We start from the raw sequence: 25,540 nt of genomic DNA on the forward strand, positions 1-25,540 counted from the left end.
GGTATTGTAAGTTATTGCATAGTTGCAATATTTCATACTTGCATACTTACAAGTGGGTTGTTTTTAATGGCATGTGATTTGCGGTTCTAATTACCCAATGTGTAATTTCAGGTGATTGTAAGTGCGTCATACATACCTACAAGCCTTCATATCAGTTGGCTGTGTCAATGATTTTCTGTAGCTCTTGGTGCTTCATCATTGTCTTTGTCAGGCTTAGAAGCAATGTCTAAACAGTAAACAGTTTATGACAAGTGGTGGCAGCATGCTATGCTACTACACAAGACGTGTTATGGCACATAAATAATATGTAGCATGTAATAATCTGTAGAACTCTGTCAGAGTTCTACTCTGTCATTATTTTTACATTTGACTTTGAGAACTATGATGAACTGTTAGTCAGTACTCTGTACTGATGTACAAAAGTAACAAGATTGAGGTTGTGAAATCTTCAACCGGAATACAAAAACTGGATATAATATAACTGAATCAGTTAGGCCAAACTATTATCAGGCAGGTCGGTAATGACCGGGGGAAATTATATGATTATTGTCCATTGTGTGTATGATACAACTTTGTTTATCATTCTGTGCCACACACTATACAGTCTGTATTTAACTCAACACACTGTACCTGCCCCTTGACCTCGGAGGGGCTCTTCTGTCAACGGACCTGATAGCAAGGTGTGGTGATCACAAGCATTGGCATAAATATTGTGGTCAATGAAATTGGTAAATTGGTTAAGCAAAGCAAGTAATGCTTTTGCAATGAAGTTTGTAAGATGTATTTTACAAGATATTTTCTGAGATTTGGTTATATTAACTTATTATTTATATTATTATTCTATTATTATTATTCTAATTATTATCTACTATTATTCTAATTATTATCTACTATTATTATAATTATTATATTATTATATTATTATTATTATTAGGGGTTATTATGTATATTAACTATACATATTAAAGTATAGATGATTGTTTTGTCCAGCTTATCAAAACAAATGTACAGCATGTTAAAGTATAGATGATTGTTTTGCCCACCTTATCAAAACAAATGTACAGCATGTTAAAGTTTTAAATAAAGTCAAGTCAAGTCAAATCCAACAGGTCTTAATGTCAATTAATTTAGCTTTAATGTGTTTTTTTGAAACACACACACCCACACATTGACCCCTCTCATATACGTAACTGCCTATAACTGTACATATATTCCTTTCACACACACTTTTCAAAATAGACACTCTTTCATATTGTGATTCATAGTGATTCTTGTTTGTTTTATGTGATCCCGGTTTTTAAGCAAACCGGATCCAGTTTCCTTGTATGTGTATATCCTGTACAAGGCACATCCTGTACAAGGTACATACTACATTGGACTCAATGATTCACAGATGTATCAAACAAATGTATGTTTTACTGATACAAATGACCAAATTACCACAAATTCAACATGTAATGCCATTTTCTCAATAATTTTGGTCAAAACATTTGGTGTGCCCCAGATCAGACATTGTAACGAGGACCTTGTTATCACTGGTGTATATCCAGACTTGGCACATTTGGGGTGCCTCAGGTCAGTCCTTGTAATGACTTGATCAAAAAAATATTACAGACAATATATATATATATATATATATATATATATATATATATATATATATATATAGTAAATATAATTGTATAATATATTCAAAGTATTGTTAATTGTTAATTATTATTCAAAAACCTGAAAATACTGTAAATACTGTAAATACTGTAAATAAACTAAACTAAAACTAAAACTTGGAACTTGTACTGTGTGTTAATTTAATGTGTTTTTGAAACACACAACCACATATAAAATCTCAAGTGAGATTTTGAGAAAGAAAAAAGAGAAAAGAAAGCAGCGCCCCCCTTTCTATCGAACCCTGTCCCTAGGGGCGGGACCCGCAACTCTGGGGTGTTTCAGACAACGTTAAACGTTCCAGCATTACTTGCTCTGCTTTTTGTAGTTCTTTGTGCTGCCCCAGGTACAGACATACACCAAAAATAGACTCTGGACTTAGCCATGGAACGCCAATTTAGAGAGGAGGTGGCGGCCTTGAAGGATTTGGATGATAATGAGTTCAAAAAATTCAAGTGGTGCATGTTACAGCCAAACTTTCTGGATGACATTCGAACCATCCCAAAGAACCGGTTGGAGAATGCTGGCGTCCTGGAGACAATAGATCACATACGACAAACCTACGGCGACAGATACACCCCAGGCATAACCGTACATGTTTTACGGATGATCAAAAGGGGCGATTTAGCCGAACGTATAACACCAATCTCTCTCAGACACCCCTATACAGCTATATGAACACGCCTTCCATCTTACTTTTTGTTCACATTTGTTCACATTTGTTCTCTAACAAATTCCGGTCAGCGCCATTTTTGATGATCTCCTCCCCTAGACCTAGCTCCTCCTCCTCCTCATCACAACATAAGGATAAAAGAGACGGGTTCAAAAGAGACTCATACCATTTTACACAATTAAAAAAGACAGATATCATCATGGAGACCCCGTCGCCGTCACCATTGTCCTTCATTACAACTCACAGCGACTCTGATTCGGCGGAAGAAGAAGAGTTGAACCGTCTGATGTACGGATGGTCCCCGTCGTCGTCACCATTGTTCTTCCACACCCCACCTACCTCGACTCCATCCTCACATCCTTCCTCACCGAAAGACCTTCCTTCTCCTCTGATCTCACCCCTGACTCTGGACCAAACAGATGGACTGCTCAGTTTTACTTTTCTAAACATTATAAAAGCCTGCAGCAGCACTCTGCTCGGTGAAGTGATATTGCGGATGCAGAAGGCGGAGTGTAACGGATGCCTTAGTAACCCCCCTTGTCGGTACCCGGCTAAGAATGACTATGTCTCCATCGAATTCAAAGAATTGTTGAAAGAATTGTGGAACGAACACTTTCTTCCAGGTGTCATACGTGTTTTGGAATCTCAAGGCATCGATGTTACCCCTTCAAGAGTGCTGGATGCCTCGGAAGCTTTTCTGCATTAACTGAGGGAAATATAAATACAAACATGTAACTTGTATAATGTGCCAATAAAAATAAAATTTATTCTCATCATAATCTGTTTTTTTCCATAATAATAATAATAATATTGTACAAATGTCTGTTGTAATGAAATAATGAATAACATTATCACATAATATAATCCTAATGTTAATTTAAAATTAAATATTCCTCTAAATATCTAGATATTGCTCCTCTAATATATAAGTTGCAGACTCTCATTGTTCACCATTGTACATACACCGACTCCCTTTACCCATGGGAACTGGTCATGGGTTAGGGTTAGAGTCAGGATCAGGGTCAGGGATTTCCAGAGGTTTGGGGTATCGACGGCAAAACAACGCAGAAAAAGAGTTATTTCTTTTTATTATCTTTATTGTTTATTTGAACAGGGACAGTATACAATAAACATATTGCATATAAAAATATTACCACCACAGGTGCAAACCTACGTCACCAAATACACCATGGGCATAATCGTACAGTTACGCTGAGCTTCTCCTCCTTGCTCATCGGTCGCTGTCGCCACAGAGCCTGCGTCAGCCTGCGTCAGCTCTTTTCTTTTTCTTTTTTTCCGCTCGTACCGGAATCGGAAGTGCTGGCCCTGGTAAAAGTCGACAAAACATCCCATGTAACATGTACCGTCTCCTCGTTCCTCCTTCACCAGATAACACCCGCTATAGTTCACCTGGTCGGTGAACCGGCCATCCCGATTCAATGCCTCTTGAAGCTCTTCTCCCTTTAGCGCATACACTTGCAGAGTCAGCTTTTCCCGCTGGGACATCTTCCTCAACACTTTGCTGTTTAGCATTTGGCGACCCTTGTCTTTCCACGTTACATTCACAAAGAATGTGCCGTAGCGATCCAGCGGCTCGTCGGGGTACAACAGCTTGTCCGAATGCTTCGGTATGTCATCGAACTTAATCAGCTTGAGGGTGAGCGTTTCGCCAACATTGACTATGCCACAAGGAGCATGTGGCGCTAGCATGCTTCCATCCTCTCTGGTAATCAGAGGATACAACCCCGAGGGATTGGCGCCGATTCTCAGCTGCTGTATCGATTTCTCGATGGTACAGGGTTCTCCGCACAAACGTGACCACCTAGTGACGCTATTCTGCTTCCTAACGTAGAAGCTATGCATGTGGCGTTTTTCATAGTTACATCCGTGTCCTTCCATGCATGCCATGCTTAGTAACGTGCAGAAATCGTATAGGGGCATGGCTACTTATACACAGTCAAACTCCTCCCCCTCAGCCAACTTCTGTAACTTCCCCTCACTCATCTTCTGTCAACGGGCCCCTCCCCCATTTCGAGTAAAATTGACGACAAACATCGGATAATAAGAACAGTAAGAATAAGAACACCGCAAGGTATCAGGTACCAAGTAATAGTTGAGCAAATTATCATATGTTATCTTATGTTAGTAGACACACGTCACTATATAGCTACCATACATATAACGTCCATAACATGGTGGACCATTTAACGTATTCAGATTTAACTCTGTATTCAGACCATTGGATTCAGCCCAGAAACCGATGTACGTTATAAAGTTATAAATATAATCACATTATAAACAACTACCCAGCGCTGGGGTTAGATCAAAAAAAAAATCAAGTTAAATCAATTTGATCATTCAGTGTCGTTTTACTGTAATGCAAAGTAAGTAGCGTTAGCCGCTACATTAGACAAAGTACCAGCAGTATCTGACTACCCATAATGCATTACGGTGATAATGCAAATTCGGAAACTCCCCCGGCACCCGCTAGGGGGAGCATTTCATTCAATTTAATTCATTCCGCCAATCAAACGAAATTAAACAATATCCGGAAGTGAGCTTAATTTTGTTGTGTCAAAGTCAATGAACACCATGGGGCCATTAATATATATGTCAATGGTCTCCACCACGCTGGGGTTAGGGTTTAGGGTTTAGGTTTTAGGGTTTAGGGTTAGGGGGAGACAGGATTTTTCAGAGGTTTGATTGTGGGACAGTGTGGGTAAATGCAATTACAATTACACAAACTGCTCGAGAAGAGTTGTTTTCCACGCAAAGTGTACTTTTAAAGTTAAAGTTTTATAGAGACCAGCACAAAATAGCTTGTTTATAATAATAAACTTGTATTTGTATAGCACCTTTCATACATAAAATGCAGCTCAAAGCGTTTTACACATGAAGAATAAACAAAGGTAAATCAGTGAAAATCAGTAAAACAGTGAAATTTATGTGATGTAAAGTTATGTGACCTCTCTTCTTGGTTTTAGTTAAACTAATTGAACTAATTGGGCTAATTGTAGCCTGTCAGTATTACTACTATTACAGTAGTCAGGGTGTTATGAAGAGTTTGATAAGTTACTTTGATAAGTACTTAGTTTACCACGTGCTATTTGGATAGCCAATTCAGTACCACGTTTCGCCTCTAGGTGTCAGGCATAATCACATATCTAGGAGGGGTTTATATACTTTAAACTTTTTTTCTTTTCTCTTTTTTTTTTTCTTTCTCTTTTTTCTTTCTCAAAATCTCACTTGAGATTTTATATGTGGTTGTGTGTTTCAAAAACACATTAAATTAACACACAGTACAAGTTCCAAGTTTTAGTTTTAGTTTAGTTTATTTACAGTATTTACAGTATTTACAGTATTTTCAGGTTTTTGAATAATAATTAACAATTAACAATACTTTGAATATATTATACAATTATATTTACTATATATATATATATATATATATATATATATATATATATATTGTCTGTAATCTTTTTTTGATCAAGTCATTACAAGGACTGACCTGAGGCACCCCAAATGTGCCAAGTCTGGATATACACCAGTGATAACAAGGTCCTCGTTACAATGTCTGATCTGGGGCACACCAAGGGCCCTATTCTCCCACAAGCCTTCGGCGCTAAAACGGGCCTTAAACGCAAAAAAACGTGCCTTGCGCCTGTTTTGGGACGATATCAATATGGCTTTAGGCTGCCAAATGCGCTTTAGGCCGAATGGGCGTGGCGCAGCCCCAGAATGGGCCAAAGTGGGCGTGTCGGCCTTAAATCTCGGCATACTGATATCTTGGCACCTGCCTTAAATTTAGCGCTTTGCGCCTTTGAAAACCAGGCCTATTCACTGCGCCAGTGCACTTGTGCCTCTCCCCTGTCACCCTTCTCTGTCTCTCTCTGAAACCAGGCGTATTCAGTGCGCCAGTGCTCTTCTGCCTCTGAGTCACCCTTCTCTCTCTCTCTCTGACTCCCTCGCTCAAACAGACACAACACATAGCAGCCACGCAGCACCCAGCTTCCCATAGGAAATAGCAGTTGTAAGTTTACTGCCTGTGAATGTCCACTCCCAGCATGCAATTGGGTCCTCCATTTCGCTACTAAATAGAGCCGAAATAGATATAAAAGGTAGATCTAAAATAATGTGTAATGGTAAGACAACCTGCAATTGTCGAACATTTCAATATTGGACCAAATAAAACATGAAATGAAACACCACCCTATGTGAAACATATATGTCCTCTTGAGCCTATATATACCCTGTGTGGATTTAACGTGATTTAGGTAAGTGACAGCGGAACGCGCTTCGGAAGCTTCTACTGTCATCTGCTATACTGTGATGTGCGCTCCAATAACTTCGCCTTACTCCACATTTAGTTTTACAATAAAAACACATTTATGCAATGACTTTACATAATGTAGGGTATATTTATGTGCATCATTCTACCTGCAGCAGGGGAGAGAAAACGATATCTTTCTGGACAAACTTTCACCAATCTAATAGGCTATATTTTTCTAGCTGATGCGTTTAGTAGGCTACATTATTTTCACTTTGATCTTGCTATAGTGTAGCGTATTTACATGCTTGCAGTATTGAAACTGCAGTTAGATTGGTTTGAGAAGTATAATAATATGGAATAATAGCCTATAATGCAGACAGACAGGCTGGATGAAGGGAGGGGGGGGGGGGCAGAGCGTTTGGCTTTCGTCTGGTTTTGCGGGATCACTGGAATTGGAGCTAAAAAGGCAAGCGTGCAATTCGTTTATTGCACTTATCCAATGAGCATGACGGTGCATAATTTTACGCCTAAAAGGCGTGGTTGTAATGCTTTGGGCTGCATCTAGCGCCAGCACGACGATATCAAGTGCGCCTTTCCACGCCCACTGCTTTGATCTGCGCCTGCCGCTCGGCCTAGAAACTGCGCCGATGCAACGATAGGGCCCCAAATGTTTTGACCAAAATTATTGAGAAAATGGCATTACATGTTGAATTTGTGGTAATTTGGTCATTTGTATCAGTAAAACATACATTTGTTTGATACATCTGTGAATCATTGAGTCCAATGTAGTATGTACCTTGTACAGGATGTGCCTTGTACAGGATATACACATACAAGGAAACTGGATCCGGTTTGCTTAAAAACCGGGATCACATAAAACAAACAAGAATCACTATGAATCACAATATGAAAGAGTGTCTATTTTGAAAAGTGTGTGTGAAAGGAATATATGTACAGTTATAGGCAGTTACGTATATGAGAGGGGTCAATGTGGGGGTGTGTGTGTTTCAAAAAAACACATTAAAGCTAAATTAATTGACATTAAGACCTGTTGGATTTGACTTGACTTGACTTTATTTAAAACTTTAACATGCTGTACATTTGTTTTGATAAGGTGGGCAAAACAATCATCTATACTTTAACATGCTGTACATTTGTTTTGATAAGCTGGACAAAACAATCATCTATACTTTAATATGTATAGTTAATATACATAATAACCCCTAATAATAATAATAATATAATAATATAATAATTAGAATAATAGTAGATAATAATTAGAATAATAGTAGATAATAATTAGAATAATAATAATAGAATAATAATATAAATAAAAAATAATAAGTTAATATAACCAAATCTCAGAAAATATCTTGTAAAATACATCTTACAAACTTCATTGCAAAAGCATTACTTGCTTTGCTTAACCAATTTACCAATTTCATTGACCACAATATTTATGCCAATGCTTGTGATCACCACACCTTGCTATCAGGTCCGTTGACAGAAGAGCCCCTCCGAGGTCAAGGGGCAGGTACAGTGTGTTGAGTTAAATACAGACTGTATAGTGTGTGGCACAGAATGATAAACAAAGTTGTATCATACACACAATGGACAATAATCATATAATTTCCCCCGGTCATTACCGACCTGCCTGATAATAGTTTGGCCTAACTGATTCAGTTATATTATATCCAGTTTTTGTATTCCGGTTGAAGATTTCACAACCTCAATCTTGTTACTTTTGTACATCAGTACAGAGTACTGACTAACAGTTCATCATAGTTCTCAAAGTCAAATGTAAAAATAATGACAGAGTAGAACTCTGACAGAGTTCTACAGATTATTACACGCTACATATTATTTATGTGCCATAACACGTCTTGTGTAGTAGCATAGCATGCTGCCACCACTTGTCATAAACTGTTTACTGTTTAGACATTGCTTCTAAGCCTGACAAAGACAATGATGAAGCACCAAGAGCTACAGAAAATCATTGACACAGCCAACTGATATGAAGGCTTGTAGGTATGTATGACGCACTTACAATCACCTGAAATTACACATTGGGTAATTAGAACCGCAAATCACATGCCATTAAAAACAACCCACTTGTAAGTATGCAAGTATGAAAGATTGCAACTATGCAATAACTTTGTGTAGGCTAATTAACTGTTTTAAAAACTGTTTTACGTGACGTGTAAAACATTTCAGCACATCAGAACATGAAAACCCCTGTTTGACTATTATGTGTAACTAACATGTATATATGCAGCACACATTTCAGCAAGTCAGAACATGAAAAACCATGTTTGACTATTATGTGTAACTAATATGGATATATGCAGCACACATTTCAGCAAGTCAGAACATGAAAAACCATGTTTGACTATTATCACTAACCCATACGGTAGAGGCATATATGGATATATGCAGCACACATATATGTGATGTATGTACTTTTGGGCCAGGTCTATGACACCAGCCCAATATTGTAACACATAGTGGCTGACATTAGTGGTACAGACGACCCTTGCAGGCACCAGGATAAGGGTTTGGTAAACAAATCTGACAATCTGCGTTCATTCAATCACAGTCCCTATAGGTACTATGAATTTCACTCAAGTGCTTGTGTAAATTCACTGTCTAGAAATTGTTAGAAATGGTCAAAGTTACAACTGATCCAAATTATGTTTAAGGCAAAGAGCAAATGGTGGAACTAAAGTTACTTCTGTGTAGTAATCACTACTTCTGGATATTGGATGTTGGATATTTTGCATGAGAGAACGCCAAATTAGTGAATCAAATCAATCTAGATTGTAGATTGATATTGACCCCACTTTCGAGACTGCTTAACGATTAGAGTCTTTATCGATACAACTACTTAGTTTACAACTACTAAGTTTCGTTTAACGGTGGTTGACAACCAAATTAATTGATTTGTAAAACTTTATTAGACAACCAATGTATGTTTGTGCACCGGAGTGATCTGATTTAAAGTAGGCTACATAGCTCTTGTCTTTCGAGACATAACATTATGTATGCAGTTAACATCTGGATCCAAATTTCACCTCAATCACCCTCCTGGAGAGGAGACAAGGAGAGGTGCGGAGAGGAGAGAGGATGGGGAGAGGGGAGCTGTGGACTCCGTTTACAACATAGTACAAATATAGCAAGGCGTGAGTGCAAAAACAATAAGCAATATGGTAATAAGCACCAATAAGCAACAATAAGCAATAAGACAGTATAGTGATAAGACAAGTCTGAGACAGTGGCATATTCACTGCACATAGATGCACATGTCATGTGCATACATTAGACGTGCTTAAACATTTTAAATTCGACGTATTTGACATACAGGTGCAAATAGCATGTATCTTATTAGACATACAATTAAACATTAGACATACGTAATGGTAACAGCTGCAGTGCGGTACGGTACGGCTACTACACTATTTGTGTATGTTAAGCAAGAAGAGAGGAGAGGCAAAAGTTGAATTAAGTTATGTTATTTAGAATGGTACTATTTTTGTTGACAATATTGTAACAATAGTCACATTGTCTGAAATCCCTCATCTATAGGCTTGTAAGGAGAGGAGAAGAGAGGGAAGAGGGGAGGAGACGAGAGGAGACGAGAGGGGAGGAGAGGAGGGGAGAGGGGAGGAAAGGAGAAGAGGGGGAGGGGGGAGGAGTAGAGGTGAGTTGATGAGAGGAGAGAAGAGAAGAGGTGAGGAGAGGAGAGGAGAGGAGAGAAGAGGTGATGAGAGGAGAGGAGAGGAGAGGAGAGGAGAGGAGAGGAGAGGAGAGGAGAGGAGAGGAGAGGAGAGGAGAGGGGAGGAGAGGGGAGGAGAGGGGAGGGGAGGAGAGGAGAGGCAAAGTTGAATTAAGTTGTAATACATACAACAAACATATTGTAAGTGTGATATACATTTTAATTTTATAACAATTGTATTACAAAGATTATTATTATTATATACCATTATTATTATTATTATATATATATATATATACTTGGTGCTTGTCTACAAAACATAAAGTCTCACAGTAAATTAACCAATTCTGTGTGGAGGACTAGTTAGTTACTATTAATAGTTAGTAACTATTAAAATAATCATATAAAATACAGATACATAAAACTAAGATGTTTGTTCACGTTCCATATTCCATATTTTGAAATAATACCCGTAGGTCACGGATATCCGGGGTCTGGGTTGTAACAAGATTGAGAGTGGTTGAGATTGTGAAATCTTCAACTGTAATAAAAAATGAGAGGGGTCCATGCTACTGTAACGTTATATCAATTTTTGGTCATATCGACCAAGACCAGGCCAATTAGATTTTCACAGATCGTAGTGTATGCTAGCTAGCTAGCGCTAAGCTAACACTGATTCAATGTCGCCATATGTTTGAACCAAATGCTGTACAACACAAACAAGTTGCAAACCATTAATACTTACGCTCACACGTATAGTGATGCAGCTGATGCTATCATGTTGTTTTGTTTATTGTACTGTACAATAACGTAACAAACTCTGATAGGGCACATAGGTTGGCGTGTGTATGTATTCCAGTAAATATAATAACGCATCCGTTATTGCATAGGCATAAACAACAAACTAACGCTGGTGTTAAATAAAAAATCAAGATAAATCAATTTGGTCATTCAGTGGCATTTTACTGCCATATAACATTTTACAACGTAAAGCAATGTAGTTCACACGGGTACAAACTCTAGTAGTCATCACATAACATTGCAGATAACTAATATCGCGTAGCACATGAGTAATCTCCAAAAACACAGTGTTGAAACACACTATTGCATGCTGGGAAACTCTGGTCTGGTTGAGAGACGGGTAAACGGCATAGTCATACACCATAGTCTGTATTCAATCGTTTTCAATTGAAAAAACAGTCTGTAGCTATTCACTCCACCTCAATCTGTATTGATCATATTTAGCTCAAAGCTTAATAGGCTTATAGCCTATCAAAAAAACATCATGGTGATGTCACAATTGGATCCGGAGTGGGAAAAAACATGGGAAAATACATAATATCACACATGAATGATGAAGTTGACTGGAATGTTTCAATGAGAAAACCTGCCCACAATCTAACGCGCGCTATGTTTGTGGCTGTGTTTGGGGGCTGGCTGTGAATATGTCTGTGAGTGGGTGGGTGGGTGGGTGGGTGTGTGTGTGTGTGTGTGTGTGTGTGTGTGTTGCGCGTAGGGAATCTACAGAATAGCCTTGGGAATACATTAGTAGGCTATACATTAGTAGGCTATACTAGCTAAGATAGCCTGCACAACATGCATTTATGGAATATTTGCATGCACAACATGCAATTATGGAATATTTGAATGGTGGATACATTGGTATAAGATGGCCTTGACAGGCACGCAAAGGATATAAGTGGGGATGGGGTGGGATGGCTGTCAGGGGGAACCTGTGGGGCCTCTATGGGTGAGTCAGAGAAATACGTGAGCAAGCAGCTAATCATAGCTTTCAAGGGGGGCGTTACGTGCTGCCGGGAACGCCCCACCTGACGGTCAAAAAACAAACAAGTTTATTTAAAACGGAAGTGATAAAACGTGGGGGATGGGGTGGGATGGGCTGGCAGGGGAAGCCTGGGTCTCTATGGGTGAGTCAGAGAAAACATCAACAAGCAGTGGAATCTGTCGTTGGTGATGGGCCTGAGATAGAGATTGATTGAGATTGTGAAAATGGTCGCCGCTGTTAACAAAATATTAGTTTCAGATCCTAAAATGGGCCAAATGTATTTGGCCGAGATCAAAAAATTGTATTGGCTGTTGCTAGGTGGAAATTAAAAACTCGCAAGCAAGTAGTTGATATGATGCAAACATCATAGGGGCAAGTCAGAGGAATCTGTAGACCGGTGTGAAGAAATATTAGGCTAGTTACCAAATTGTATTTTGGCCTAGATAAAAAAAAAACGCTGCTGTTGCTGTGAGCTGCTGATATGGGGGGAAAATGCGGAAGTGCCCTTTTGTAGAGTAGTGAAAAATGGACTTTCCACAAGAAAGTGATTTAAAAAACAGAAGTGCCCTTTGAGGAACAAGTGGAATAAAGCTTTTTCACAAGAAAAGTGTTTTTAAGCACAAGGCAAAAAAAATAGAGAAGTGCCCTTTGAGAAAAACCTAAAAAATTGACTTTTCACAAAAAAGAAGCCACGCCCCCTTTGATGACGTAAGGTGCCCAAAACACGCCCACCTAAAAAAATTGCTTTTTTTTCTTTTCCTAGGTAGGACATGCCCTATACAACTACTTAGCCTCGTGCTAAATCCGGCAATTTTTACACTTTTATTATGTTCCAGGTTTTATTATCTGCTCCATGGTTTCTGTGTTCATTGATTTTGCACTGTCCCGTCCAAATAAAAATAAATAAATAAATCTCCACCCCCCCTCTCTCTCTGTCTCTCTCCATCTCTGCCCCGCCCCTCTCTCTCTCTCTCCCTCTCTCTCTCTCTCTCTCTCTCTCTCTCCTCTCTCTCTCCCCTCTCTGTCTCTCCTCTCCTCTCTCGCCTCTTCTCTCTCTGTCTCTCTCCCTCTCTCTGACAGCCTGCATCTTTGCACAAAGCTCTCACATGTTATTTGGCACAGTTGAAGACAGCTGAAGCCTCAAATCTTTCTCAGCAGCCTCCAGTCTTTCTTTTTTTCCAATATTTTATTTTCAAAATGTTTATGAAACAATATACGAGACAATAACAGACAGACAGGCTCAGACACGGGGGGGGGGGGGCATACATACATCATTGACATTGAACATTGCAATGTGGTGCTACCAGCTGCTCAAGGCACTTATGTATGTAATAAAGTGCTTGGGATCTCACGCAAGGGGTCCACAAGCCGGGCAAGCCAACCATCACCCCCAACCTCAGTCAAGCTAGGATCCAGTCTTTGATATTTAGTCTCCCCTCTCTCTCTCTGTCTCTCACCGCTGGCCTGTTAGCTAAAATCCATAGCCTGGTAAACCAGCCCGTCACGTGAACTCAACTTCATTTGGTTCTGCGTGACGGTCTGGACCCAAAGCCAGTGGGGGGGTTTAGCAGAAGCTGCAGAGCGGAAGAGCCAATCAGCGACTGCACTGTGATTGACAGCGCAAGTTGGCCAATCAGATGGCCAACAAAGATGTCTTCGCCATTGTCCTGAGTGGATTTGGGTTTGACTGGATCCGACGTGCTGGTTTCCTTGTTTGCTTTTCTTGGTGCCGTTTTGACTTTTTCTGTCTTTATTTTTGGTCTCCAGTGTGGCAAGAGTAAACAGAGGATGGTACAGATTGTAAATGTCTTGCTGGGGCAGGCAAAGATGGCGGTGTACCTCAGCAGGAAGAGGAAACTAGATGCAGATGTCCAAGTAGACCTTGTAGTCTTGTTTAAAGCTCTGGTTAGGGTGAGAGTAACCCATAGTATGAGAACTATAAGTACATACTATGAGTACTACAAGAGAATGCAGGACATGGGAGTGTTTCAGAGCAGCTGGTGTCTGGGGGAAGCTGTGTGCAGGCTGGAGGGAGGAGAGCTGCTTTTTAACACATTAACTCATTGAGTGCCATGGACGAACATGTTCGTCATTTCGTTTAGTAACGTAGAGTGCCAAGGACGAACATGTTCGTCAATTGCGTTTTTTGACGGGGGGATGTCGATCTAAGCCTCTTACATCGCCTCTTACAATATGGGAGCTATTGAATGTGTCTAACCTATTTTACAGAACCCTTAGGTGGCGACAGTGCTCTCCAGATTAGACAAAGGCCAGGAGAAAAGAGAGAAGAAAAGTCATGAGGAAACGGAAATCGCATCGATATGCTTGAAGCATAACGTTAGCTGTGCCTGTGAACAGCAGTCATCTGCTGCCACAATTGAGCCCCATCCGTGTCCGCTGCGATAGCCCATCCATATGATTTAGTTGCCGACACGGCGACACCAGCGTCTTTCTGAAAAGTTACATTATTCTCAGCTGGGAGCCGGGGACACGCTGTAAAAAAGCGGGGGGATGCAGCGGACTTTTCAGTGCAGATCAAACTCAGAGCAAACCGCAGCAGAGACACTCCTCCCACCACGGAGGAGGAGGAGGAGGGGGGTGGGGCACGCAGGGCACTACAGCATACAACCATTGACAGTACACACAGACCCAGGCAGCAGCAGGCTCGATGCATAGAGAGCAAACAAGCTAGAATAGGCTATCTGATGCCCACCAGCAGTAAATCAAGACCAGCAAGAAGGTGTAGGGTCTGCGCACGCAGGGGCCAGCGCTGCTGGTTGCAGCTAAAAAATATTATTTGGCCAAACAAAATTCCTTTGTTTTCACTCTTTTATTGAAGGAAATTATTTTTGAGGTGTCATTATATCAGAAAATATTAGCTTCAGAGTCAATGATGTGCTTGAAATGTTTAATTTCACAAAAGGCTCATTATCTCAGCTTCTAGAAAAAAATTGCTGTTTTTGGTTAAATCAAGCTATCTTCTCCGGCTCATAACTAAAGAACGGAAAATGGGATCAATAAACTTTTTTTTGCAGATGATAGAAGAGAGTCTCCTCGTTCTTTGTGCGTGTTCAGTGTTTACATAGTAATATCACACAATATTCTGTGGGCCTCGAGAAATCACTGAAAACGCTCTGAAACTCTGGCACTGGGAGCGTCCGTTCTCCAAAAGTGGCTGGCACTCAATGAGTTAAGGAAGTGACCAATTCAGTTAGATACAATCTGATGATGCTGCCTTGATGTTCTTACACTCTATGATCTTTTCCCACATCGACTACTGCCTAACGAGCTGGTCTGTGGCTTGTAAAACTGCTTTTAAGCCGATTGAATCTCTTTTTAAGAAAGCCCTAAAGATCTACGACCACAAACCCACTTTGATCTTTGATTTTGACAATTTTAAAACTTTTAGACAGGCCTGCTTTGTTTTTAAGTGTCTCCATGGACTTGCCCCACCCCCTCTGAGAGAGTTTTTTAAGCGGAGGTCCGTGGAGGGCATGACCACCAGGGCATGTCAAAGAGGAGACTGTGAGTTGGGCCACAGACGATTAAAACACGATTTCAGACGGACAAGCCCGTCTTTATTATCACGCGAACACTTCAACACATGCATGCGGCCACAACACACACTCGGTGGCCGGTGAAATTTGTCCTCTGCATTTGACCCATCCAGGCTTGTCCGTTCCTCCAGGGGGCAGGCCAGGAGCAGTGGTCACTTTTTCTTTCCAGCACCCGGGGACCAACTTCAGATGTTGTAGTCACTGGTCGGATGACGATCTTCTGCATGCTTTTAGTGGGGGGTTATGTACGGAGGAACCCCCTGGGGAGTACGGGGAGAACATGCAAACTCCACACAGAAAGTCACTTTCGACGAGATAGCCTACCTGGGCAGTAGGCACTGAAGATATGGGGGGGTCACAACTCCAGCGACCACAGCGTCCCAGGCGAGAATCGAACTCAGGACCTTCTAGCTGTGAGGCGACAGCGCTACCGACTGCGCCACCTTACCCCGTACGCACTGCATTCGGGAGAAACGTTTTGTCCATCGTGGGTGGTAAGGTATGGAACGGTCTCCCTGCCGCAGTAAGGGAGTGCCCCACATACCCCACCTTCAAAAATAAACTTAAGGAATGGCTCAAAAGTAACCAACATTGCACCCATAACCAATAACCAATAGCCCTCTCATAATTTCCTTGATTTTGCACTTTATTGTACTGTATCAGCACTTTATTGTTCTGATCTTGTCTCCCTTGCACTTAACCTGTATTGATTTTATCTTGTTTGAGTGTATTGTTCTTATCCTGTGTATGTATTGTTATCCCTTGTGCATTTTTATTTTATTAGATTGCTTTTATTCCCGTATTGCTTTTTATTCCCGTATTGTTTTTAGTCCTGTATTTACCTTGTAGTTTTTAATTCTTTATGTCCCGAGGACTGTGGGTGAAAACTAGCTTCGGCTAATCCCGGCACTTTTGCTGTTGACATGTATGGATGATTGTAAACTGTTTTATTAATGTGCACTGTCCTGTCTAACTAAACAATAAACTAAACTAAACTAAACTAAACTAAACTAAACTAAACTAAACTAAACTAACACAGAGTTGGGATGAGGAGGGCTTGACAATGTGTATGAATGTCCATGACCGGTCAATTTTGTTTTGTTTGGTGTTGCTGTGTTGACATTTTTTTTGAAGGGGTTGCATTGGTTCTGATTTTGTGTTTTGTGAAACTTGTTTGTCCTCTGCCATGATGTACATGTTGTAGGTAGAGGTTTCATTAAAGGCTTTGTTAAAACTCAAACTCTCTCTCTATGTCTCTCTCTCGCACGCGCGCTCTCACTCTCAGACCCCCTTCTCACTTACATGAACTTACATGTATAACTCAAACTCGCCCTGTCAAGCCCTGTCCCGCTGCTGCAGCTTGGTTGGCTGTCTTGCTGTATTTCCGTCTTCAATTGGTCTATTTCGGTTTTGGCCCCTCCTCTCGTCTTGTCGTTTGCAATGTCCTGATGCCAGGTATCCCAGCATGCGTTTAAAGGTGGTGAGTGACAGACGGCAGTGAGGGAAGGAGGGGCCATTTCGAAATCAACCATTTGAAGACGGAAATACAGCAAGGCAGCCAACCAAGCTGTGGCAACGGGGCAGGGCTGACTGGGCGATAGAGAGTACATCGCTCACGTTGGTGTGTCACAGTCTGTTCACAGAAGGGGGGGGGGGGGGCGGGGTCGGCAAGAGACAGACGGCCTCTCTCTCCCTTCTCCCCTCTCTCCCTCTCTCTCCCCCTCTCTCTCTCTCCATCTCTCTCTCTCTCTCTGCATCACAAAGCTCTCAGATGTTAATTGGCACAGTTGAAGACAGTTGAAGCCTCTAATGTTTCTCAGCAGCCTCCAGTCTTTGATATTTAGTCTTCACTAAACACTGCTGCTACAGTCTATTACAAAGAACATTTCATGATCTATTCCATGTTTTTATTTAGTGAAAAATCCACTTTCAAACAAATAAAGAAGACAAACAGACATTATTACATTTGTCCTCTGGCGCCTGCAGGCAGCAGACTTTGAGAATCTCCACATCTCTGTGATTCTGAGCTGTTCTCTTATTAGAACATCATGTTCTGTTCAGACCAGCCAGTCATTTTGTAGCCTACTACTATATGGTTCTACTTCACTATATGGTTCTACTTCACTATTACCGCTTTCAGACAGACACGGTTCTGGTTCTGGCTCTGGCTCTGTTCTGGAGTCTCAGAACCTTGGTGCTTTCTGGCGAACCAGCCCGTGTTCACACCAGTTTAAGCGGAACCAAAGTGGAAGGACATTATTCGGTAGTCCTTCTTCATTTTTTTTATTTTTTTAAGTTGATTAATTATTTGGTCTGGCGTTGGAGTGAACCCAGCCTTGGCCCTCTCTTCTGCAAGTTCAGCATATGACTTGCTCTTTCTTGTACTGCTTTCTAGCTTTTCTTGAGATTCGGTAGATGCCCAAATCGCCACTAAACATTTGGTTTTCTCAGGAGACCACTGCAAATTATTTTTCTCTGTGTTGTCACTGCCTTCTTCTCCTTCCTACTCGTTTTCACAGCCTAGAATGAGACATGCCCACTGATGATGTCACGGTTCCCAAGGAAAACCAACTATTTTTTGGTTCCGCTGAAAACCAACTTTTCAGGTTCCGAACCAATTATTTTTTCGGTCTGAACGCGCCGGCCAGTTCAGATTAGGGTTCTGGAACCGGAACCGGCACGGAGCCCCGCCGGTGTGAAAGCCCTATATATGGTTCTACTTCACTATATGGTTCTACTTCACTAGTTCTACTTCACTATATGGTTCTACTTCACTATATGGTTCTACTTCACTAAGGTTCTACTTCACTAAGTTTCTACTTCACTATGGTACTTCAGTATGGTTCAGTTGTTCTACTAGAAAAGTCTGACTAACTTTAATGCTATGGTGTTTGGAAGGCACAAACATGTCATGTGTGTGTTGTTGTGGAAAATATAGGCAGGTCATCCCCTTTTTAAAGCACTTTTAAAACACTATACTTGAAAGAAGGTGAGTGAGAAAAGGTCCAAATATCGATGAGTAAGACTGAATAATGACATCACATCACAACAGTCTAATCCTAATCTTAATTGGGATCCATTAGGACCCATTTTAAAGAGTTAAATTGGCTCCCCGTTGAAGGTGGAGTTCTAAAAAACTTATCATGGTCTATAAAATATTGCAGGATATTTGTCCAAACTATTTGATGAAGTAGGCCTACTTCCAGTTTGTTCGGGACACTCATAGCCTGAACACGAGAGCTAGCATAGCGAATTTGAAACTACCCAAACTGAAAAGCAAAATTGGGACAAGAATATATTCCTCTATACCAGGGGAGATAGTGGAACAAGATCCCTAACAAAATTAAATCTGCAAATTCTCTGAATGTTTTTAAAAACATAAAAAAATCAAAAGCATTTTGAAAGCTAGAGTGAAGCTAATTGGTGAGGGGGAAACTGGCATGGCCATTTTCAAAGAGGTCCCTTGACCTCTGACCTCAAGATATCTGAATGACAATTCAGTGAGTGTGGATAAAACTCCCCATTTTAAGTTTCTAATCTTATGTCGCTGATGTTATTAATGTATTACATTAACACACTAATGTATATTTACTACATATCTTGTATACTGTACATAACAGATGTATATTTGTTTTATGTTTTATATTTTGTGTAACCTAACAGCTGTATTCTGTACCCTGTTTTTATACTTGCCTTATAACATCTAGGGATAAACATTGCAAACTAGCTTAGGCTATAAATGTCAGGATATATAACAAAGACTGTTTCCTGTGAATGCTCTATTTTTATGTATCTGTCCCTATAGAAATACACTTTTCAATGGGTTCTATGTGTAGCATTCACAGGCTTTAGCTTACTGTCCTTATTCACTGTATAATAACAGGATAGAGAGAGGGAGAATTTCACTTGCTGTATTTGGTATTTACTTTATTCCGCACTGGACTGACAGGAACCGGAAGCACACAACAGCATACCCAACCCACCATCGCCCTCCGGTGGCACCCGGGGAAAATGACCAAGGACTACATCATCAAATACATCACACTATGGGTACCCACAAGTCTCTCCTTTACAGACATGCACACTTTATGCTAATCACACACACACACACACACACACACACACACACACACACACACACACACACACACACACACACACACACACAAACACACACACACACTTTTATTCTTGGCCTATTCTATTTGAATATTTCTGCATACTGGGGTCCATAAACAGTCTTGGAATTGCATAAATTGGTACGAGTGGAAAGCTGACACTCTTGTGTATTCAATGAGCCAAACTGTATTCATGTGTGGTGATGTTATGTCCCTATAGTAGCCAGCACTCCAAATGTCTTTTCATATGATTATACAGTAGCCATTTAATTGGAGTGAGATTTTTTTTTACTTTACCTCACTGTATAAAATGACCTATTGTGACCTCTAGTATAATCATAGTCATGAAACTTTACAACCACAAACTAGACACATAGGACAGGCCTATACCGGCCTCTCTCTCTCTCTCTCTCTCTCTCTCTCTCATTCTATTGGTGTTTCTCTCTTTCTCTCAGCCGCTCCTCTCTCGCTCTCTATCTCTCTCTCTTGGTCTTTCTCTCTTTCTCTCACCTCCCCCCCTTGTGTGTTTTCCAATTGCGTTTGATAGCGAGCGCCATGTGAGCAATCCCTGTCGGCTTTCACATCCATGCACGCTCTAACTCGCTCTACCAAGCTATCTCTCTCTCTTTCTTTTTTTCTCTCTCTCTCTCTTTCTCTCTCTCTCTCTCTCTCTCTCTCTCCCCCTCTCTCAATGACACACAGAGGCTTCAGCAGCAGATAAAAATCAAGTCATGTTTCTGTTTTTCATCTGTGGATTTTGATGTGTATTTTTAATTTCTGTTTCTGTTTCTGTAATATAATTACCAAACTATATAATGTATATAATCTAATATTTTAAGATGTGGTGATGCTGATGATAATAATAGCTCAGGGAAATGTCCATAGCTTTCTGACAATGTGGTCCTCTGAACAATATAATTGAATAGTCCTGACCTATAGGGCAGTCAGGGGATGTACAGTATGGCTTTCCTGCTATATTTACAATAAGGTGTTTCTGAGCAATTTCCAGAACAGAAGTGCTCACCAGCCAATTACCAAAAATATAAGTTCCACCATAATGTTCTAAGTCCTTATACACTCTAAACTTTCAACATTTGAATAGACGCCGAACCAAAACACAATGTTAATTACAGATTTATAGAAGAACTTGCCACACAGTGCTGATAACCACACAGTGCTGATAACCGACTGTTTTACTATATAAAAAATAATTGCCCCTCACACTTTAACTGCCCCCTCAGTCACTTCATTGTGGAGCTGTTTATAACTGAAGTAGCAAATGGTCTGATCAAAGAGTTAGTTACCTGTGACAGTCAGCTTAACTCCAGGTGAAGCAGTGTAGCTCCCAGCTGAATGGTTTGTTGTGAAGCTGAACTTACACACGTACACAGCGGAGTCGCTCTCTCTCAGGTCTGTGATTCTCAGGCTGCAGTTCCTATGATCTCCACCATACTCCACACGACCTGCATACTCTGAGTCTGTTGTCACATCCACAGGTTCACCACCCTCCTCTTTAAACCACAACGTCTTCTTCACTGTGACAGGAAGGTCATCTAGGTAGGCTGGGTATGTGTAGGAGCAGCGTATGTCCACTGTTGATCCTTTGATGGCACAGATCTCAGTAGGAGTGTAAGTCACTCCACAGTATTCCAGCTGTACCACTGTAACACAGAGCACATCACAAACCACATCACATTCACAAACACATTACGGGGGGCAGTCTGCACTGTGGAGGAGGAGGGGCTGAGGGGGGCAGTCTGCACTGTGGAGGAGGAGGGGCTGAGGGGAGCAGTCTGCACTGTGGAGGAGGAGGGGCTGGACATTTGTATTTGAGTGTGAGTAGCCGCTGTGGCTTTGTTAACCTGGCTTTCATTGCATTGCATCTGTGGGGTTTGTTGGTAGCGTGTTTTTTTTATTATCCCTGCTGTGTGTGTGTGTGTGTGTGTGTGTGTGTGTGTGTGTGTGTGTGTGTGTGTGTGTGTGTGTGCACGTGTTGCAATTGAGTTTGTTTAGTTTTTGACATTGTTAGGTCGCTCTGTTTTTTTTTAAGATAAGTTGACTGTTCATTAAAGGCACATCAAAAGTCAAAGTCTATTGGTCTTTCTCTCACCTCCCAGCCTTGTGTGTTTTCCAATTGTGTTTGATAGCGAGCGCCATGTGAGCAATCCCTGTCGGCTTTAACATCCATGCACGCTCTAACTCTCTCTCTCTCTCTCTCTCTCTCTCTCTCTCTCTCTCTCTCTCTCTCTCTCTCTCTCTCTCTCTCTCTCTCTCTCTCTCTCCCCCCCTCTCTCAATGACACACAGAGGCTTCAGCAGCAGATACAAATCAAGTCATGTTTCTGTTTTTCATCTGTGGATTTTGATGTGGATTTTTCATTTCTGTTTCTGCTTCTGTAATAGAATTACCAACATATATAATGTATATAATCTAATATTTTAAAGGAGAATTTAGTTTTTTTTTAACCTGGACCCATCTCCTGGCAATAATTATGATTTGGCCACTCACCCAGCGATGTCCGCGGCGTTTCTGGCCATCCTAGCGTTGTTTTGAGATCAATAGCGTCCAAGTCAGTTGTAAAATGGAGCTGATTTGGGGCCAAGTGTGAGCCTGTCTTTCCTGCATCTAAATAGCTATTTTTATTCCCGTTTTCGCCACATATCATCATAATCTGATCCCTCAAGAACCACCAGAGTGATATTTCGCCAAAGGCTGTTTCCTGGAGTCTCCCAGGGATCAAATTGCCTCAAACGTGATTTCGGTCACCAAGTCTCGTCAAGTCCCGCGATACTTTCCTGCCGACTGGCCAACTACAGGTAGGACGCTTTGCGGTGGTGGTTTTAGCGTAACCTATGTGGGATTTGGCATAACCTTCGTTATTTCGAATCCCACATAGGTTACGCCAAACCCCACATAGGTTACGCTAAAACCACCACCGCAAAGCGTGTACCTGTAGTTGGCCAGCCGGCAGGAAAGTATCATGGGACTTGACGAGACTTGGTGACCGAGATCACGTTTGAGGTAATTTGATCCCTGTGAGAGTCCAGGAAATGGCCTGGGGCGAAATATCACTCTGGTGGATGTTGAGGGATCACATTATGATGATATGTGGTGAAAACGGGAATAAAAATAGCTATTTAGATGCAGGAAAGACAGGCTCACACTTGGCCCCAAATCAGCTCCATTTTACAACTGACTTGGATGCTATTGATCTCAAAACAACGCTAGGACGGCCAGAAACGCCGCGGACATCGCTGGGTGAGTGGCCAAATCATAATTATTGCCAGGAGATGGGTCCAGGTTAAAAAAAAACGAAATTCTCCTTTAAGTTGTGGTGATGCTGATGATGATAATAGCTCAGGGAAACGTTCCAGCCCACAGACCCTTAGCTTCCTGACAATGTGGTCCTCTGAACAATATAGTTGAATAGTCCTGACCTATAGGGCATTCAGGGGATGTACAGTATGGCTTTCCTGCTATATTTACAATAAGATGTTTCTGAGCAATTTCCTGAACAATTACCAAAAATATAAGTTCCACCATAATGTTCTAAGTCCTTATACACTCTAAACTTTCAACATTTGAATAGACGCCGAACCAAAACACAATGTTTATTACAGATTTATAGAAGAACTTGCCACACAGTGCTGATAACCACACAGTGCTGATAACCGACTGTTTTACTATATAAAAATAATTGCCCCCTCACACTTTAACTGCCCCTTCAGTCACTTGATTGTGGAGCTGTTTATAACTGAAGTAACAAATTATCTGATCAAAGACTTAGTTACCTGTGACAGTCAGATTAACTCCAGGAGGTGAAGCAGTGTAGCTCCCAGCTGAATGGTTTGTTGTGAAGCTGAACTTGTACACAGCGGAGTCGCTCTCTCTCAGGTCTGTGATTCTCAGGCTGCAGTTCCTATGATCTCCACCATACTCCACACGACCTGCATACTCTGAGTCTGTTGTCACATCCACAGGTTTACCACCCTCCAGTTTAAACCACAACGTCTTCTTAACTGTGACAGTAAGGTCATCTAGGTAGGCTGGGTATGTGTAGGAGCAGAGTATGTTCACTGTTGATCCTTTGATGGCACAGATCTCAGTAGGCGTGTAAGTCACTCCCCAGTCACCCTGAGCCGCCTGGACCACTGTAACACAGAGCACATCACAAACCACATCACATTCACAAACACATTACAGGACAGACTTTCATCTGCAGTGGAGCTGCTGGAGTAGAACTGCAACACACACACACACACACACACGCACACACACGCACACACACACACGCGCGCACACACACACACACACACACACACACACACGCGCACACACACACACACACACACACACACACACACATACAGTATACTGAAGAGTTCATTTGCAAAAACAGGTAAACGCCATTCTTAAAATGAATAAACAACACCTGTTTGATACTGCCTGGACTGCACATACAAAACATTTTTGAGGTAATCTATGTGGAGATTACCAGATGAATACATTTTAGTTGTAATTGATAGTAGAAATGTACCAAAAATAAATAAATTACAATATAAATACATCAATATCTAATTTGAAACCATAAAAAATACAAACGGAGATACCCGTTTTTGCAAATGAACTATATACTATATATATATATATATATATATATATATATATATATATATATATATATATATATATATATTACAAATCAGATTATATTGACATATTGTGATTGCATCCATCATGCAGTGATGGCAGGGAGCCCTCTCACTATGTGCTGTAGGCTCTTTACACTGTGCTGATTGGTTGCTTTCAGTCTGCAGATCCTGGCTGGGCAGAGGCTGGGGCTGCATTGATCAGCTGATCTGGGGCACCTGGATGCTCCCAATAGACCGCCAAAGTAAACGTCACTTCCCACATTTCTCTGGGTACCAGCGTCCAACAAAAATATGAATGGTGCCGGTGGTGAACGTAGCGATACACTACCTTTTTGATCCTGTTTGAATTGTGCCACGAGTACACACGTCATGTTTGTCAATGTAAAAGATAACTCTGCAAGTCGAGAAAGTCACAGTTTGTGGTAAAACTGTGGCACTATAAGTTATCAATCACAAAGACTACGCACAACCAGTCGCATATAAGTAACATCTCTCCCGCCAGTCCATTGTTGTTGATGGTGTGACGTATAATGTGCGACATGAGATATAGTTGATTGACAAAACTAAGGTCATGTCTACATTATTTAATAATTATTGCACTTCGTTTGCATCTATTGTCCACACTACCTCTATTGTTTTGAGTGTTAAACACGAAGACTCCGGTCTCTGGCTGCTGAGCCCGTCTTTGTAATCAAAATCCGGCTTGGAACGCGACTGTGGACATGGAATGTTGAAACGATGCAACTAACCTACTTGTACAGCAGGTGGTGGTAGGCAGCTTGAAGCTGTCAGCGATCCACCTACAAACGAGAGAAGAAGAAAGTGCGTGGATGTTGAATAGAGCCTCAGGAACGAGTCCGGAAATCATCGATGCTAACACTCCTGGTTCTTCACTGTTTTCGCCTATGGGATTTTTGAATGGGTTTTTGGCGCGATGCTTCTAATAAGGTCTCTGGGCAACGCAAGCTTAATCAAACGCGAACCAGTGTTTAGTAATATCATCTTCACACATGAGGACCACTTTTATGAGTTTTGAAGCTTTTATGTGCCGTTAAAAAGGCGGCTAGCTAGCAAACAGCTAAATGAGACTACACTGTTGAGTCG

The 25,540-nt window shown here is 41.1% G+C and overlaps 1 protein-coding gene across 2 annotated transcripts in view; it reads right to left on the reverse strand.

Annotated features, from left to right (window-relative positions):
* Positions 1-19,664: 19,664 nt before the first annotated feature.
* The window catches only part of LOC310775474 (sialoadhesin-like), a 50,619-nt gene continuing 44,743 nt past the window's right edge, over positions 19,665-25,540 (reverse strand). The window contains exons 7-9 of one of the 2 annotated variants that reach the window (XM_083635625.1): positions 25,186-25,236; positions 23,576-23,935; positions 19,665-21,445 (exon numbers count right to left, since the gene is read on the reverse strand). In XM_083635625.1, coding sequence (XP_083491751.1) covers positions 21,081-21,445; positions 23,576-23,935; positions 25,186-25,236 — 776 coding nt within the window. In that variant the 3' untranslated portion in view covers positions 19,665-21,080. The remainder of the gene's footprint in view (positions 21,446-23,575; positions 23,936-25,185; positions 25,237-25,540) is intronic. The other variant, XM_083635626.1, reaches the window with a different exon arrangement.

This window comes from Poromitra crassiceps (genome assembly GCF_964638095.1).
Source record: "Poromitra crassiceps genome assembly, chromosome: 4".
In the NCBI taxonomy this organism is placed as follows: Eukaryota; Metazoa; Chordata; class Actinopteri; order Beryciformes; family Melamphaidae; genus Poromitra; species Poromitra crassiceps.